At 35.9% G+C, this 18,482-nt stretch overlaps 1 protein-coding gene across 6 annotated transcripts in view; it reads right to left on the bottom strand.

Annotated features, from left to right (window-relative positions):
- The window catches only part of rapgef2b (Rap guanine nucleotide exchange factor 2b), a 148,598-nt gene that overhangs the window by 27,943 nt on the left and 102,173 nt on the right, over positions 1-18,482 (bottom strand). For all 6 annotated transcript variants that reach the window (XM_073820043.1, XM_073820046.1, XM_073820047.1 and 3 more), the window contains 2 exons: positions 8,234-8,365; positions 631-808 (listed from right to left, as the gene is read on the bottom strand). In XM_073820043.1, coding sequence (XP_073676144.1) covers positions 631-808; positions 8,234-8,365 — 310 coding nt within the window. The remainder of the gene's footprint in view (positions 1-630; positions 809-8,233; positions 8,366-18,482) is intronic.

The raw sequence follows: 18,482 nt of genomic DNA, 5'->3' as shown, positions 1-18,482 counted from the left end.
CATTTCCATATTAATTGCAAGTTTACCCATCATTTTTTGACAGCATCGCCATCACCAGCCTGCAAGTGTGCTTGCCATTTCATTGCACAGAACATGGTACATTTAACCTCTTGAGTCCGTTTATTGCAATGTAATCATTATTTTACAATCAATATGAATTATTAGAACTGGGCAGAAAGATAATAGTTTTTCTATAGCATGTTAATAGTTTTTCTTTCCATGCTCGATGGGCCAACCAAATCAAGTATTTGGCTTTAGCTAGTGTGACAGGGCTGCCCAAAGCCCGAAGTGGTTCAGTTGAGATCGAGGAGAGTGGAGACAAGAGATTTTGGATTTTGTTCCCGGCCCGTGGCCTGTCTGGGTACTCAATGACCTGTGCTTGGCACGGCACCACTGAAGCGTAGCTGTGGATGCGGCTCAGCCAATCAAATTTTAATGCGCTTCGAGAGGCTCGGCTGAGAGGGTGACCTAGAAAAACCAACACGTCTCCCCCTCACGCTTTTCTTTTGTAGTCTCCCCGACCTTTTGTTGCCTTGCTTTCCTGGTAAATCATTTCATTGCTTTCGAGAATCTCTTCTATCTTCCTCAAGCAAACTCACACTAGACTGATGGTTTAAGCGAATCACTCACCTATGTCGTCATCCGTTCGGTCCATGGGGTCTTTCTCCAGGCAGTCTCGGACGATGTCTCGACTCATGAGGGGATCTGAGGCACGTTCGATATCTTCCTCATCGTCATCCTCCTCGGAGTCAACGGCCGTCTCCGGCAGGCCACTGAGGTCCATGTCGCCGGGCTCACTCTCGGTGGCCTGTGTTTCAGAAAGCTTTGTTCAGTCAATCATAGTAAGACATTTTGGACATTTTTTGTTTCAGATTTCTATGTGATTTTTGTGTCACTTCTAAATTAATATCCTGAACCCTGGAGCTGATCAGAGGCCCTAAAAAGACAATTATCAAGGCTAAATAAAACCAAGATGTTTTTAAATTAATTCAAAATGTAAAAGAAAATGGAAGCAGAGCACATGACTGCATGTACTACTGTATGACAACAATTCAAAGCTAGCAACAAAACAAACCAACCAAACAAGCACTGGTAAGGTAGTTTGAGCACCATTTTTAAGAATATACAACCCAACACCCACCCAGCACTGTGACACGGCCCAATCTGACTAGGTAGGCAACAAAAGAAAGACCCATCGTTGCAACCAACCCTGATTTGATCTCACCTGGCTGAGGATCGCCAGCGATGCTCTATCCCTCCTTGAAACTGCCCACAGTGTCGCCTTGACCAAATGCTTGCAGAAGCCGGGACCCAGCCGCATCTTTAGAGCTCAAGCTTCCAGCTACTTTTAATTTTTTAAGCCCCTCGATCTGGGCTCACACAAACGCATGTCATTTTGACTTAAATGACCTGTATTACTCATCAAATATTCAGACGGTGCTGAAAGCAGCCACTCAGAGGGCGAACTGGGCGGGGCGATGTGAGGCTGGACTCTTTTTCAGGGTGGGGACAGGGGAGTGGGGGAGGATGGCGGCGTAGCAGGTGGCAAAATGCACTAATATAGAAGAGAAAGGACTATCTATCACATAAGCATCCCTTTAAAGAGGTCTAAACTACTTGTGGGAATAGATCTCCTAAAAATAACAATTCTGTCATGATTTACAAACTCTCATGTCATTCCAAACCTGTATGACTTCCTTTTTCTCCCAGAACACAAAAGGAGAAATGATGGGGAGCCTATTTATTGCAACTACAATACATGGGAATTGAAGCTTTTGATTTGTAATCAAAAAGCAGCATATGATAGTCATACTATTGAAAATGATGTTTCAATTTTTTTTTTACATTTTGTTTTTCATGAAAGCACATTTCCGCCACTGAATAAAAAATAAAAAATGGTTATCTCACAATTCTGACTTTTTCCTCAGAATTGTCAATAAACTAGCGAGTGCAAGTTATAAAGTCAGAACTGCAAGATATAAACTCACAATTCTGACTTTTTCCTCAGAATTGAGAGATATAAACTTGCAAATGCAAGTTATAAAGTCAGAATTGCGAGATAAAAACTCACAATTCTGACTTTTTTTTCAGAATTGTGTTACATAAACTCTTAATTGTGAGATATAAAGTCAGAATTGGAGATGTAAACTTGCAATTCTGACTTTTTTTCTTAGAATTGCGTGATAAAAACGTACAATTATGACTTTTTTCCCTCAGAATTGCAAGTTACAAAGTCAGAATTGCAAGATATAAACTCACAATTATGACTTTTTTTTCCTCAGAACTGTCAGATATAAACTCACAATTGCAAGATTGCGAAGTCCAAATTGCGAGATAATTAAACAAAAGTCACAATTCTGACTTTTTCTCAGAATTCTGTGATATAAACTCTCAATTGAGAGACATAAAGTCAGAGATATAAACTTGCAATTCTGACGTTTTTTTTAATTGTCATATATAAATTTGCTAGTGCAAGTTATAAAGTTAAAATTGCAAGATATAAACTCATAATTCTGACTTTTTTCCTCAGAATTGTGTGATATAAACTGGCAATTCTGACTTTTTTTCCATTAGAACTGAGATATAAACTCGCAAATGCAAGTTGTAAAGTCCAATTTTGAGGGGAAAAAGAGACTGATGTTAATTAACTCAATATATATTTTGTTTATAACTCACAATTGCAAGTTTATATCATGCAATTCTGAGGAAAAAAAAAAATCTGAATTTTGAGTTTATATCTTCCAATTCTGACTTCAGAATTTGCAATTGCGAGTTTATATCTCACAATTCTTCAGGAAAAAAATGGTTGCAATTATAAAAAATTTTTTTTAAATGTTTTATTCAGTGGCAGAAACGGGTTTCCATAATTTTTTAACACAAAACTATCATATGGTTTAAGTTTTTATTTACTAAAAATCTTGCCATCTTTTCATAGGAGAAGTGACAAGGTCTAATTCTTGAACACATTACTTTTTTAAAACAGATCTGTTTCATGGCTTCTGGGACATACAAAAAAATATGAATAATTTTAACAAGTTCTTTTGCAGACTTTTTTGAAGCATAACAGCTCAATGTAAAAGAGCAAACAGCATACCTATTTCCTTCTGTGTTCAATGTAAAAAAAGTCATACAGATTTGGAACGACCAGTAAATGAAGGCAGAATATCTTTTCTGGATGAACTGTTTCTTTAAGGTCCTCAATCTTGCTGAAAACCTCCACAAGCTCTCAAATGCCCGATAACCCCTTGGCACACATTTGTCCCAGAGATCTGACAGAAGTTAAAACATGAACACAAACCTATAAGCAGTATTTACAAACTACAATGACACACAATCTCAAATGCTGCATCCATCAAATGGCAGGAAACCCCAGTATTCCCTGCCCTCAACTATGAATTATATATGCATTCCCAAAGCAGCAAGTCACTGACGCATGACGACTGAAATCTATGTGCTTAAACAAACAGCAATCTTTTTGAGGAACGGTATCAATAACTGTTGATTAATGTGGTTTCAAGATCTTAAAATCAATACACTAAGCAGTCACCCATTAGCTGAACCTTTTGGGATGTACATCACATCACATTTTTATCCGGACACCGTTAAGTTGATGACTCACTTGAGATCAGATATGCTTGAAGAAACTAAACGTGTCACACTCAAATCTTGATAAATCAACTACACCACTTTGGGATTGTTCAAAAAGTTTCACTGCTGTACTTTAACAAGAATCAAACACCACTAACAATGCAGGAAAAGCAGGAGTCAAGCTGGCTTCCTTTACGAAAACCATTTAAGAGCTAATCAGTGAAGACAAACATAGGGGCTGTTAATACGTTGTAGCCGATGAAGGGACTGATTTATCTTTCAAACTGCCATGTCTAGTGTGATCTATAGCACTGTTTGGTGTGGCTAAGATGAGCGTGAAGGGAACATTAATTTTTTAGCAGGGCTATTCTTGGATCAATGCTTTCAAGTCTCCCTGAAGAACCTGCATCATTATTTATTCAAATGTTTAAAAAAATAAAAAATAAAAAAAGTGACCGCTTTGACAGCCACATTGAGGATATGGGCCATTACTCTTAACAAAACAGGCCTGAAGTACTGTAAGATACCCATAGACTGTAGGGTCCAAAAAAGTGAGACCACTAGTGCAAATAAATGCTTCTGTTGTGTATTTTCTCAATATAATAATAAATGTTTGTAGAGCAGCAAATCAGCATATTAGAATGGTTTCGGAAGGATCATGTGACACTGACGACTAGATTAAAGAGGCTGAAAATTCAGCTTTGCTATCACAGGAATAAATTATATTTTAAAATATATTAAAACAGCTATTTTAATGTGCAATAACCTTTAACAATATTTATGTTTTTACTGTATTTTTGATCACATACAGTCAAGCCCGATATTATTTCATACCCCTTGCAAATTCTGACTTAAAGTTACTTTTATTCAACCAGCAAGTTTTTTTTTTTTTTTTTGACCGGAAATGACACAGGCTTCTCCCAAAAGATAATAAGATGATGTACAAGAGGCATCATTGTGGAAAAAAATATTTCTCAGCTTTTATTTACATTTGAACAAAAAGTGGCATGTCCAAAATTATTCATACCCTTTTAAATAATCAATCAAACGCGTCCTTTAGTTGCTGACCAGCATTTTGCATGTCTCCACTGGTATTTTTGCCCATTCATCTTTAGCGATGAGCTCTAACTCTTTCAGGTTGGAGGGTCTCTTTGCCATTACCCTGATCTTTAGCTCCCTCCACAGATTCTCGATTGGATTTAAGTCAGGACTCTGGTTGGGCCACTGCAAAACGTTAATGTTTTTGTCTGCTAACCATTTCATCACCACTTTTGCTGTGTGTTTTGGGTCGTTGTCATGCTGAAATGTCCACTGGTGCCCAAGGCCAAGCTTCTCTGCAGACTAACTGAGGTTGTTGTTGAGTATTTTGATGTATTGCTCCTTTTTCATGGTGCCGTTTACTGTGATTAGGATCCCTGGTCCACCGGCTGAAAAACACCCCCAAAACATTAGGTTCCCACCACCATGTTTGACAGTTTGGGATGGTGTTCTTAGGGTTGAAGGCTTCTCCTTTTTTACGCCAAATGAAGGCTACATCATTGTGGCCAAACAATTCAATTTTTGTTTCATCTGACCATAAAACAGAAGACCAGAAGTCTTCTTTTTTGGGCTTTTGTGTCCCATATCTGGAGAAGTGGTGTCCTCCTTGGTCTGCGTCCATGGAACCAAGTGGTGTGCAGTGTCCGTTGGACTGTCTGCCTTGAGATGTTGCCACCAGCAGAGCCCAGATTCATCAGGATGGCTTTGGTGGTGATCCTTGAATTCTTTTTTTACCTCTCTCACTATCCTCCTGGCCAGCACAGGTGTCACTTTTTAATAATACTTTGCACTGTAGCCACTGGAACTTCAAAACATTTAGATATGATCTTATAGCCCTTTCCTGACTTGTGAGCAGCCACAATGCGCAGACGCAATCTCCTCACTAAGCTCTTTTGTCTTAGACATGACTGTCCACAAACCAACAGCAGAGAGCTTCTGTTTTTCACCTTTTGAATCAGGGTATTTAGGATGCTTTAGAACAGTTTGGACTATTTGGAATGGTATAGAACTTTGGATTTTCCCATAGACTGTGACAGTTTGCAAAGGGTATGAATAATTTTGGACATGCCACTTTTTGTTCAAATGTAAATAAAAGCTGAGAAATATTTTTTTCCCACAATGATGCCTCTTGTACATCATCTTATTATCTTTTGGGAGAAGCCTGTGTCAAAAAAAAACAAAACTTACCGGTTGAATAAAAGTAACTAAGTCAGATTTGCCAGGGGTATGAATAATTTCGGGCTTGACAGTAAATGTAGCCTTGGTGAAGGTTTCTGCCTCATTGGACTTATAAATTGGCAATATGATAAAAGACACTAATGTTAAATAAATGATATACAATGATCAACAACTTCAAACAATGCTCATCCAATCATTTTATACTGACAACATTCCACTCAGCCTGCTTTCATTTTATGGGATGTGGATCGCAGGCAGAGGAGAGGACAGTTGTATAAAGCGAGGTGTAGAGCACGGAGATCACAACCTCTTTTCACAAGGACACCATCCAGCTGTTAATGAGCCTTTAACAGATGGCCATCAGGCCAGGATCACGAACACTGCATAAACTGAATTATGTCCCATACACCTTTGCACACGGCCTGCCACAAAACATCTTCAATTCGCAAACACATCACACAGAGAAATCAATTAAACAGCCAGGCAAATACCAAGCTAAACACTATTAATAAGATTAATGGAGGCAAACATACACATTTTATAGACTGGCACAGATATATATAAGGGATATGGGGTTCTTCTGTTTTAATCTCATTGGCTCAGTTTCACAGGTCATTGGCTCAGGTTTAGTTATAGTGACAAATGCTTAGTGACAGCAGTCTTGGGTTTGATTACCAGGGAACATGCATACTGATAAAATATGTACCTTGAATGCATTGTACGAAGATTTGCATAAAAGCATCTGCCAAATGAATCAAATGTAAATGAAATGAATAAAGAAGGATGAAATTTGCATGCACATTAAAGAAACTGTTCAAAATTCATTGTTGTTCCATATATATGTATATTTGTTTGACATAAATGAAGTTTTATTCAACAAGGACATGTTAATCAAAAGTGACAGTAAAAGACATTTACAATATTTATTTTATTTCAAATAAATTATATTGAACTTTCTTTTCGAAGAATTCTGAAATGCACAGCTATTTTTAACATTGATAATAATAAGCAATGTTCTTGAGCACCAAATCAGCAAATTTAAATGATTTCTGAAGGATCATGTGACGCTGAAGACTGGAGTAGTGATGCTGAAAATTCAGATTTGCCATCACAGGAATATGTCACATTTTAAATAGCAATTATTTTAAATTTCTATTAAATTTTACATTTTATGTTAAAATATTACTGTTTTTACTACATTTTACATCAAATATATACATTTATTTTAAAAGAATTTTATAGTTTATATTATTTGAAGTTTATAGTTGTTTTTTTGAGTAAACTATTATAGGGCCCTATGGAGTCCGTAGTATTTTTTTTTTTTTCAAATTCTCTTTTTTCCATTTCAATTTTGCCGGATTCCATTTTTTTTGTGTTTTCATTTTTTTGTGTTTTCATTAATAATTAAATTAAATTAAAATATTAGGCAAAAAGCATGTCCAATTAATTGAAATAATGAAACTTAAACAATTTAACAGCGATTTATTAAACGTTTAACAAAAATGACGTATTTAAGGTACTATGAAACTACATTTATTTTTTTCCCCTCAAATTCGGTTTTATTTTTAACAAATTCTGTTGTCTTTTAATTTTCTGGATTCCGTTTTCAATTAAATTTTAAATAATTTTTTTTAATACTTTATTATTATTTTATTTTTTCAGAAATACTGTGTTGTGTATTTACAATTTTATGAAAAATAAATTCTGGTACATAATTTTTCTGGTAAATATTTCTTAAAAAAATGTTTTAAAAATAATATTATCAGTAAAATGGAAGTACTATCATTACTATAGGTTTCTTCAAGTTAAACCTAACTTTTATTTTGATGGGTTGCTGTGACAAGCTATAGTTTCTATTTGTATATGATAGGAGGATAGTTTTTCTTAAAAGAAATGGTAAAATGCTTATGAAGTGACTCTCAGAGAAGTTCTAGAGATAATATTTATGTGTTCATGTACACATGCAAACAGCCTCTGAGGCGGCAGAGGCTGAAAACTCTATTAGCACCACATGTGCTTCAGTATGTGTAGTAAATGAAACCGCGAGTCCGCACCATTCATTCACACCGAGAAACATAGAATGTAGAAGAATTCTAATTTAAAGCATTTTTGCAACTTAATATTCACAGACATTAGTCCATATTGCATTTTGATTTAAGTGTACTGACTTACTTTTGATTTATTCATCACAAATTTGGCAAATTCCGTGACATTCCGCGTTATATGGTAATATGCATTTTTATGACTGAATTACACAATTGCATCTGCATTTTCCACATCGCAGAAATCATAGTTCCCTACCATTACTTTATTATTCCTAGCTGCATTAGTCATTACTCAGTAAAAACTGCTGACTGCTGTCAGTCACATTGTGATGGCATTGTCACAAAGCTGCTACTCCTACGTTACGAAGACTAGGTGTTATTACCTGGTAAATGTCCGACAGGCTGCTGCTTCCAGAATCACTGGTGATGCTACATCCTGAGTGGCTGGAGGAAACGTGTGTCACCTGGGGGTGAATCCCGTCTGCCAGGTGTAATCTGCTGAAGTCTGCCGGCAGCTGCATATGGAGACAAACAAACACTGTGTCAGGATGTACATTCGACCATAATGATCCATATGCAACCTGCAATGTACTCAACTTTTCACATATATTGCCTCAAAGCCAACAGATATAGACTAAAAGTAAAAAAGCTGGACTTGGACTTCACTGGACTTTGAAATGTCACAGACTGCAGTTTGTCTTTCTGCTAAAAGTTCAAAGTAATGTCAGTTTTGTGGTAAGCTGCAGTCCACTACGCTATCATTTATTCATCACACCTGCAGTCTGATGTTTCTGATACGACTCTTCTCAAGGATTTTTTGGTGAAACCAGGCCTCAGAGACTTTCAATGTTTTATTAGAGCTAAAACATGACCAGACGAGATCTTGAACGGGAGCAATTTTCCCCTCCACACCATCCAGTTACATCAAATGCAAAGTGTCGAGTCAGGTCAGTCAGATTTAAAATGGGGTTTCCCCTTTTTTTCCCTCAACAGAATAGCACAGCTCATTTGCTAATGCTAATGGGTGTTGACAAGCGGTTTCTCACAAAAAGCCATTCTATGATCTCAAAAGACTTGGAATATATAAGCCATATGAACGTGTATTTTCCACGGTCCTGTATATTTTCCGTAAGCCTGCTGTTAGGTCTTCTTATACGTTGATTCCCAGAAACTAAATTTGGACTGAAGCTGTAGAGAAAATGAAATTTCTAATTATATTTGCAATGCAAGACAGCCTTGGCACTGGAGTACCATCTTGGCTTACAGCAAAAACAAGGCCGGCTCATATCTACACAAAAACAATCATTAGGAAAACAAATACCTCATAATTAATGAAAGAAAGACACTGCATAGTCGAAGGCTACAAGATATGCATGTAGCATGTTTATTTCCTCTGGTTCACTGTGAGCAAGCAGCTCTTTTGTGGCGATGCTCTGTACATATTTGAAGGGGTGTGGCTGCGAGAGCAAAGCGTGTGTGTGGGGGGGCTTGTGCAAGAGGAAAGGCTCTGACAACAGCACTGAGATAAGGAGCTAAGAACCAATTTCAGCTAATATTAGAGCGCACACACGCGGCCACATTCCGATAAAGCTCATTCAATCAGCTCCCGATTGTGTCTGCGTGTGTGCTCGTGTGTGTATGTGTGTTCACGAGTGAAATTGCTTTTTTTGGGGGGCTATTGGATGTCTTCAGCCAGCTGTGGCTGAGTATAGCTTTCATACAAAATGCCTCTGACCTAATTTCCACTCCCATAATCATATACATGCCGGAAATGCAGCCAATTCTCCTGGGAGACGGAGAGCTTGAACTGAGAGAAAACAACCTTATAGATGGAATAGAAGCAGATAAGGAAAGCTATATATTTTCAAGACACCATCTGCACTAAAACTGCTGCGGTAACAGGGGGAATGGAGGTAGATGCCTGCTGTTTGGTGTGCTGTGAGGCTAAAGGTGTGTTAACACACTAATGTGTTGATGAATATTCCACCTCACATACAGTGCCGGCCCGTCCAGCAGGCGATACAGGCGGTCGCCTAGGGCCCCGGCTTAAAATTCTTTTGTTATAGTACAGATTTTGTTGTTATGGTTTAGATTTTGGAATTTACCTAATATTGCCTCTCAGAATAGTAGCTTGAATTGTCTTGTTACACATTAATGCTATTTTTAAATGATTTGAAATTAAATTAAAGTGAAGTTAGAAATGGAATCCAAACAATATCTTTCCAGAGCTGTAAAAAGGGATGTTTTGACTGCTACATAATATTTATTGCTGTAGTACTTTGTTTTATACATGTAATAATGCCCATAATCACAGACAGACTTGTCATACAAGGACAAATTGAAACACATGTAGCATGTTACGTTAAATTACAGACCCAGATCCAGTGTCTAATGCAATAAAGTTTTTTTTGTGATCATCAATCAATCCTTAAAAATAAGCACAATAGCTTTCATGTCGTATCATTTATGAATTTTAGGCCTATATTTATATTTTGTCTACGATCTGTTTATTTTATTTAGTTTTTGTGTATACTTAATTTATATTTTATTTATTTGACTTTTTTACTTTCTTGGATCTGTTTACTCAAGTTCACTTGCACTTCTGTTTTTTTTTAAATATATTTTACATATGTTTTTTGATTGTGTTACAACTAATACACAATCACACTTAAATATTGAAATAGTCATTTTATGTGCTTTATGTGACAGTTTTTTAGACTAGTGGGGTCCATTTGCATTATCTTGCCTAGGGCCCCACAAACCTACAGGCCGGTACTGCTCACATACACAAATTCATTATTTTAATCTATTGTCATGGCAGTTCATCCATATTAATTGGTATTAATTGGCGCTATTTACACCTAAAAGCAGAGAGACAACATAAGAGGAAGGAAGACAAATGAGAGAGTGTGAGGAAAAAAGAAAGAAAGAAAGAAAGAAAGAAAGAAAGAAAGAAAGAAAGAAAGAAAGAAAGTAAGAAAGAAAGTAAGAAAGAAAGAAAGAAAGAAAGAAAGAAAGAAAGAAAGAAAGAAAAATAATTTAGTCACCCTCATGTCATCCAAAATGTTCATGTCTTTCTCCATCAGCTAAAAAGAAGTTTTTTGAGGAAAACATCTCAGGATTTTTCTCCATATAGTGGACTTTAATGGGAATCAGTGGATTGACGGTCCACATTGCAGTTTCAATGCAGCTTCAAAGGGCTCTACATGATCCCAGCAGAGGAATAAGGGTCTTATCTAGTGAAACAAATGGTCATTTTCTAAAAATAAATACATTTATACACTTTTTAACCACAAATGCTTGTCTTGGACTAGCTCAACTTCAAGCATTACATAGTCAAGTTCAAAAGGTCACATGTGATATAAGCAGAAGTGCCAACCCAGCGTCTGGAACGCTAACGTGCAAAGAAAGTCAAACACCGTTTACAAAATATATTCCATATGTGATAACGTAAATTTGTGTGGTTACGTAAATGATCGATCGTTTTGCTAGGTAAGACCCTTATTCCTTGGCTGGGATCATGCAGAGCCCTTTGAAGCTGCATTGAAACTGCAATTTGGACCTTCATCCCAAATCCTGGAATATTTTCCTCAAAAACGTAATTTTCTTTTAACTGAACAAAGAAAACATGAACATCTTGATTGACATGGGGGTGAGTAAATGATCAGGAAATATTTTTTATTCTGGAAGCTAACTAATCCTTTAAAGTCAGAACGAACGAAAATAAAAATTAGAGAAAAGCATATAGAACTACATGCAAGACAAAGACATAAAATGAAGAGCAAAACAAACAACAGGAGGAAAGAAAGACAAAAAAGGACCGCAGAAAGAACAGAATAGCTGGGTTACCATTCCAGTAATGTACGATTGCATCCAACGAATCAAAGAGAACAAAATCGTCACTTTCTGATAAACTGGCACTATATGAATGACACTGAATATTATACTTTTCATATATAATAAATTACTTGCGCCTCAGAGCGAGCAGACGAAACACAAACACTGCCGTTGCTTTCGCAGGTCATAAAACGCAGTCATGTGAGACAGTTCCTGGAGGCAATTATATAGAAATACTTTGTTGACAGACTTTTTGGGCATTTCAGAATGACCATAACAACATCTCAGATCAGTCTGCTGGTTAGTCAGGTTTTGCCGTTCCATTGCGCAAAGTCATGTGACTTTTTTATGGCTATGGTGTAATTTATTCGGCAAATGCGTTTTCATTTCCCATTTTTAGCATTTTCACCCAAGTCAAAAACCGCCGCACGCGAGTGTAAAACCGTTTTTGCAAATTATGGGATTTTTATTAGAAATGTAGCATTTCCATCACTCGTTTCTGATGCAATACTTCAAAACGTGCATAAAAGCATGATAGAAACAAGGCTACTGGACAAGAAAGAGAATGGAAAAAGGCAAAATAAAAAAAGAGACAAACAAATGAACAAAAGTGAGAAAAAACAGTCAAAACAGAAAATAAAACACAACAGACTGAATGAAGAAAAGCAAAAGAACAAACAAAAGAGATTAAATTAATTTAAAAAATAATAATATTAATCATGCAAGAGTACGAAAGAGAGGGAAAAACCAAACAAACAAAGGACAGAATAAAAGGGTACACACTCAGACTGATGTGGTTCAGTATACACTATCAGGTCAGCGGGTGCATTCAGCACTTAAAATAAAGGCGCTGTGATAGCAGCAAAGCGCCTCAATCCTCCCTCCGCTTCCCTTTGCTCGTGTTCCTCAAGGCTATTCCCTGAACACTCCTGGATGGCCACTGAGCTGTCAGCTATGATACACACATCAGCTCTCCTCTCGCTTCCACTGCAGAAAGGAGCCATCAAAACCTCCACCACGCCAGTAAATTCACTTCTCAGGAGTGTACATGGGCTTTCCTCCCTGCTGTCATAGAAACGAGCAGGGAACAATGAAGCAGTTACCAGCTTACGCCGAGCAGAGAAGCAACTGAGCGTTGCCATTTTTCAAGGTGTCGTTTTGTTTGTAAATGAGGATGATTTGCACGTGATGCTTCCCAGAGGAGTTTCAACTGCACAGAGTGTTTTAACAGCATCTTCATTATGATGACAAGAGCTTGCTACAGAAATGCATGTACATTGTTTAAGAACAGACAAATGTATTTCTGTTTAAAGTGAAAAGTCACTGATATTTTTAAATTCTTCAGGATTATCTGGGAAGAAGTGTGGAGAAATGTGGCCGATTGCCTTATTTTCTCAGCTGGAAAACCTGCATAATGGATTTCAACATGGTAAAATTTTAAACTGTGCTGAGAGTATTATTAAATTAGCCAAAACGGTTAGCAGGGGATATACGTGGAACTTTTGTGCAATAACAACAGCTGTTCCAATTCTACAGGAATCTCCAGATTCGTCCCTGTGGGTCGGCTGAAAACAGAATAAAAGATTACGAAGTCTTCCAAGTTCTAAATATTACGCAAATTGTCCATGATGTTTAATTTATCTTCCCAAAACTTTGTATGATCTCCTTATAAAATGCTTCACTTTCATAAATCTCATCCCCGCAGGCAACACACAAATATTATATCCTTCTAAAGATATAGCCTGCTAACATACACAGTTCATTTTTTGAGGTGGTTCATTGAGCAAGAAATGGAGCTTTGAAGACTAATGAAGTTTATTCTTTAAGGTGGGGGCAGGAGATATGCTGGTTAAAGCAGCATATAGAAAATTACATTTTACTCATATGTTTGTAAATGTGAGTTTGCAGGCTGAACTGAACGTAACAAGGCTGTGTACTGCATAATAATGGCAAGACAACACATCTTTTAGTACTTTTAGTTTAACTGCAATATGTTTCATACATACAGTTAAGGTCAAAAGTTCACATACACCTTGCAAAATGTTCAATATTTTACCAAAATAAGAGCGATCATTTAAAATGTATGTTTTTTTTTTTTTTTTAGTACTGACTTGAATAAGACACTTCACATAGAATACATATACATATAGTCCACAAGAGAAAAAAATAGTTCAGAAAAATCCATTGTGTTCCACAAATTCTTTGGTTTTTCACCATTTTTGTGTATTTGAACCCTTTCCAACAATGACTGTATGATTTTGAGATCCATCTTTTCACACTGAGGACAACTGAGGGACTCGTATGCAACTATTACAGAAGGTTCAAACACTCACTGATGCTCCAGAAGGAAACACAATGCATTAAGAGCCAGGGGGTGAAAACTTTTGGAATTTGAAGATCAGGGTAAATGCAACATATTTTGTCTTCTGGCAAACTTGTAAGTAGCTTTTGAAGGGTAGTACTAAATAAAAAAAAAAATGATATTTAGGCAAAATAAGAAAAATGTACACATCTTCATTCTGTTCAAAAGTTTACACCCCTGGCTCTTAATGCATCGTGTTTCCTTCTAAAGCATCAGTGAGTGTTTAAACCCTCTGTAATAGTTGCATATGAGTCTCTCAGTTGTCCTTTTTGTGAAAAGATGGATCTCAAAATCATAAAATCATTGTTGGAAAGGGTTAAAATTTCGCAAACATGCTGAAAAACCAAAGAATTTGTGGGACGTAAAGGATTTTTCTGAAGAACAGCGGACAGGTTAACTGTTCAGGACAAACAAGGGACTATCACTGAACAAAAAAGAAATAGGTAACAACATTGTATTAATAATACAATGAACGGGGTCATTTTTATAATTTCAGCTATTATTTTCTCTTGTGGACTATATGTAAATGTCTTTTCAGTATTATTGAGGTCAGTACTAAATAAAATATAACATGCATTTTGTATGATCCCTTTTATTTTGGTAAAATAATTTACATTTTGCAGATTCTGCAAGGTGCATGTAAACTTATGACCTCAACTGTATATATGTATATATATTTTTTAGAAAAAAAAAAAAAGAAAATAGTCCAGCAAGAGATTAATGGTAGCATAAGCTCCTCAGGGCAAATTTAATGAAAACTCGACTGGAAAAAAATGACCAAAAATATTACATTTATCAGTAACAGCCCAGCCTGTTTGACTACATACATCTTTGGTATGCAAAGACATTATTTAGACAAAATGTTGGTAGCGACAGCAGTCAATATACATGTGTCAATAGCAATATCCTGCCTGCCTCCCGTGCCCACCCAGGGGTCCACTCCTGTCCTTTAAGTGCCCTTTTCATGTCACCGTTCCACAGAATAAAGACTTAACTCTCCTACCACACATTTTAGGGCAAGCAGGCCTCAGTCAATTAACCCAAGAGGCTTTTAGTCAAACAGCGCACAGGTCACAGACAACACGCTACACTCACAGGGGTCCAAAATATCACTCTTGTGATATTGTGTTTGCAAATAAATGAATCTGCTTAAGGCAACACTGACCTTTCACACTTATCTGTATGAACGCAAGGTTAATAAATGCTATAGGGTCACCGATTTAACTGGATCCTTGCTCTTTAAAATGATTGTGGGCTACAAGCAAGTCCAAAAAAGATACTGCAGTCTTAATGACCTACATAGCCAGACAAGAGTACTGGCAAAAATTGCTTTATGAACATAGACAAGCTTATTTGTATGTACAACTGCATGCATACCCATTTCTAACAAAGCTCTACCTGCTGTTAACCGTTTGAGGTGTGGAGGTGTGAACCTGTAGCTTATATGCGTGTGATGAGCTCATGTCTGTCAAACCGAAAAGGTGTGACATTATAAAAAAGGGCTGACGCTGGAGGACTCAAAGCTGCAAACCTATCCCATAAGCCTCAGCATCGCTCTAGGGCCTCTCGCTTTCCTGAGCTGAGAGGATCAAAAGATTAAAGAGCTTCGGTTGGGCGTCAGATTAAACCGGACCGATATTCTCACAAACACACGCCAATATATTTACGACACTAATGTAGGGAATAAAGCTAAGGAAAAGGACAACTTCCTGATAATTCAATGAAAGAGTGTCCACAATTAATCTCTCCAAGTACTCGTCTCCTTAAAGATGCTACTAAATGATGCTGAACAGGTCTCCAAAAAGAGCTCTGTACATGCATACTCATTGGAGCGATTGCAAATTAGTAGAGATCTTGCTAAAATGGAACATTTTTGCAAAAAAGAGGGGGAAATTAGATTTGAAGAACTTTTGCACTGCAGTTACAGCACAAGCAATAAGACTGTATAATTCTTACAGCTCAACAGGTAGAATATGACACTAGAAACATGAAAGCATTAATGCAGTGTCAGTCTCTTCGCATAAGTGTCTCCCAAATGCATGAATTTGAATGAACACAAAATTAAATTAATCTATATTCATCAATTAATACTAAAAATGTAAAAATAAAAAATAAAAAATTACAAAATTAATGACAAGAAATGTTTCTTGAGCACTAAAACGGCATACTAGAAGGATTTCCGAAAGATCATGTGACACTGAAGACTGGAGTAATGGCTGAAAAAAAAAAAATACATTTTAAAATGGAAATACATATAACAAAATTAAAAGCTTATTTTAAATTGTAACACCATTTCATAACGTTATAGTGTTTTTGCTGTATTTGTTGATCACATAAATGCAGCCTTGGTGAGCATAAGAGACTTTTTTATGTGAAAAATCTTACAATCCTCAAATTTTTGAACGCTAGTGTATACTAAGAAACCAAAAATGGTTCTTGACTTAATTTTAAGTTATTTTTGTAAACAAGAGCCATATTTATACAACCCAATGAAACGAAAAGATATAAGACATAACATGAAGGATGCATGAAAACTAATATAAATTAATGCACTAAACTGAATCAAAGTATGAGAAGGAAAATGTACACTGTAAAATATGTGTAATTTTAACGAACAATTATTGAAAAAAAAAAAAAAAAACACTTAATAGGTTAAACTGTGTAGGTTCCTGTATTATATACAAGGAAAATGTTTTACAGTATTTTACAGTAAAAATGGTGCCAGTTGTACAGCTTTAAAGTAAAAAAAAAGAACAAATCAATGTATAATTTGCAGTCAAAGATTGTAAACTGACATTCCAAGAACTCCCTGTGTGAAATTTGAAGTTATTTTGTTTAAAATAATCATGTTTTTTTTTTTAAATCAGTTCTGCTCATTTGGGTTTTGTTACATCTCCTGTTATTTAATGAATGTTTATTGCATTATTTGAGTGTCATGTGTAACCATTACAGTGTTTTGTGTCTGCATAAATTACTTGTGCACCATCTGTATACCAATATATACCTAAACTTGTGAAAAAAAAGCTGCTTCTGATGACCTTTTTCAATATTCTTCATGTGGCTTCCTCTATTTCCATCTGCAAGACTTCAGATTTATACATCATCTAAAAGCTGAATAAATAAGCTTCCCATTGATGTAGGGATGGGACAATATTGGGCTGAGATACTATTTGAAAATCTGGAATCTAAAGTTGCAAAAAAAAAAAAAATCTAAATATTAAGAAAATCGCCTTAAAAGTTGTCCAAATGAAGTTCTTTTTTACGTTTTGATATATTTATGGTAGGAAATTTACAAAATTTCTTCATGGAACATGATCTTTACTTAATATCCTAATGATTTTTGGCATAAAAGATACATACAATGTATTGTTGGCTATTGCTACAAATATATCCGTGCTACTTAAGACTGATTTTGTGGTCCAGGGTCACATTTTAGGAGCAGTATGCATTGTTAAATTTACTGGTTTAAAATGAAACTGTCTTTTGTAAAATTACAGTTTTATACTTTAAATTGTACAGGTTGTTCCATTAATATGTTTACATTTTTACTGTATTTTTACAAAAAAAATTTTTTTTTTTTGTAAAACTACAGGCTTTTTTACAGTGTAGAAAAATAAATGGGAGACTTCATAATGCTCAATATAGTGGAAACTATGGAAGCCCATTTCCACCACTGAATAAAAAATAAAAAAGGTAATGGCGACATTTTATCTCACCATTCTGACTTTTAGTTGACATCTCACAATTCTGACTTTTTCTCAGAACTGAGGTATAAACGCACAATTGCGGGTTATAAAGTCAGGATTGTGGGATATAAACTCACAATTGCGAGAAATAAAGTCAGAATTGCGAGATATAAACTCGAAGATCTGACTTTTTCTCGCCAACTGCGACTTTATATCTTGCAATTCTGACTTTTTTTCTCAGAACTGAGGTATAAACTCACAATTGCGAGAAATAAAGTCAGAATTGTGAGATACAAACTCTGACTTTTTTTCTCGCAATTCTGACTTTTTTTTCTCAGAATTGCAGGATATAAACTTGCAATTGTGAGTTATAGTCCAGTTCTGAGAAGAAAAAAAGCACTGATATGTTCACAGAATTTATAACAATCACAATTGTGACTTAATATCACACAATTGTGAGTTGATATCACACAATTTTGAATTCATTTTTAGTAAATATCTCGGAATTCTGACTTTATAACTCGCAATTTTGACTTTATTTCTCAGAATTGTAAGTTTATATCTCACAATTCTGAGAAAGAAAAGTCAGAATTGTGAGATAAGTCGCAATAAACCTTTAAAAAAAAAATCTGTATTCTGTGAAAAATCGAATAAATCTGTGCAGTGGTGGAAACGGGCTTCCATAGGAAACCCTGCATTTCAGTAAAAAAATAAAATAAAATAAAATTTGATAGAAAATAGCTGTGC

This window comes from Garra rufa, chromosome 16 (genome assembly GCF_049309525.1).
Source record: "Garra rufa chromosome 16, GarRuf1.0, whole genome shotgun sequence".
In the NCBI taxonomy this organism is placed as follows: Eukaryota; Metazoa; Chordata; class Actinopteri; order Cypriniformes; family Cyprinidae; genus Garra; species Garra rufa.
The sequence above is the reverse complement of the archived record's forward strand: the minus strand, read 5'-3'. Positions and strand labels throughout refer to the sequence as shown.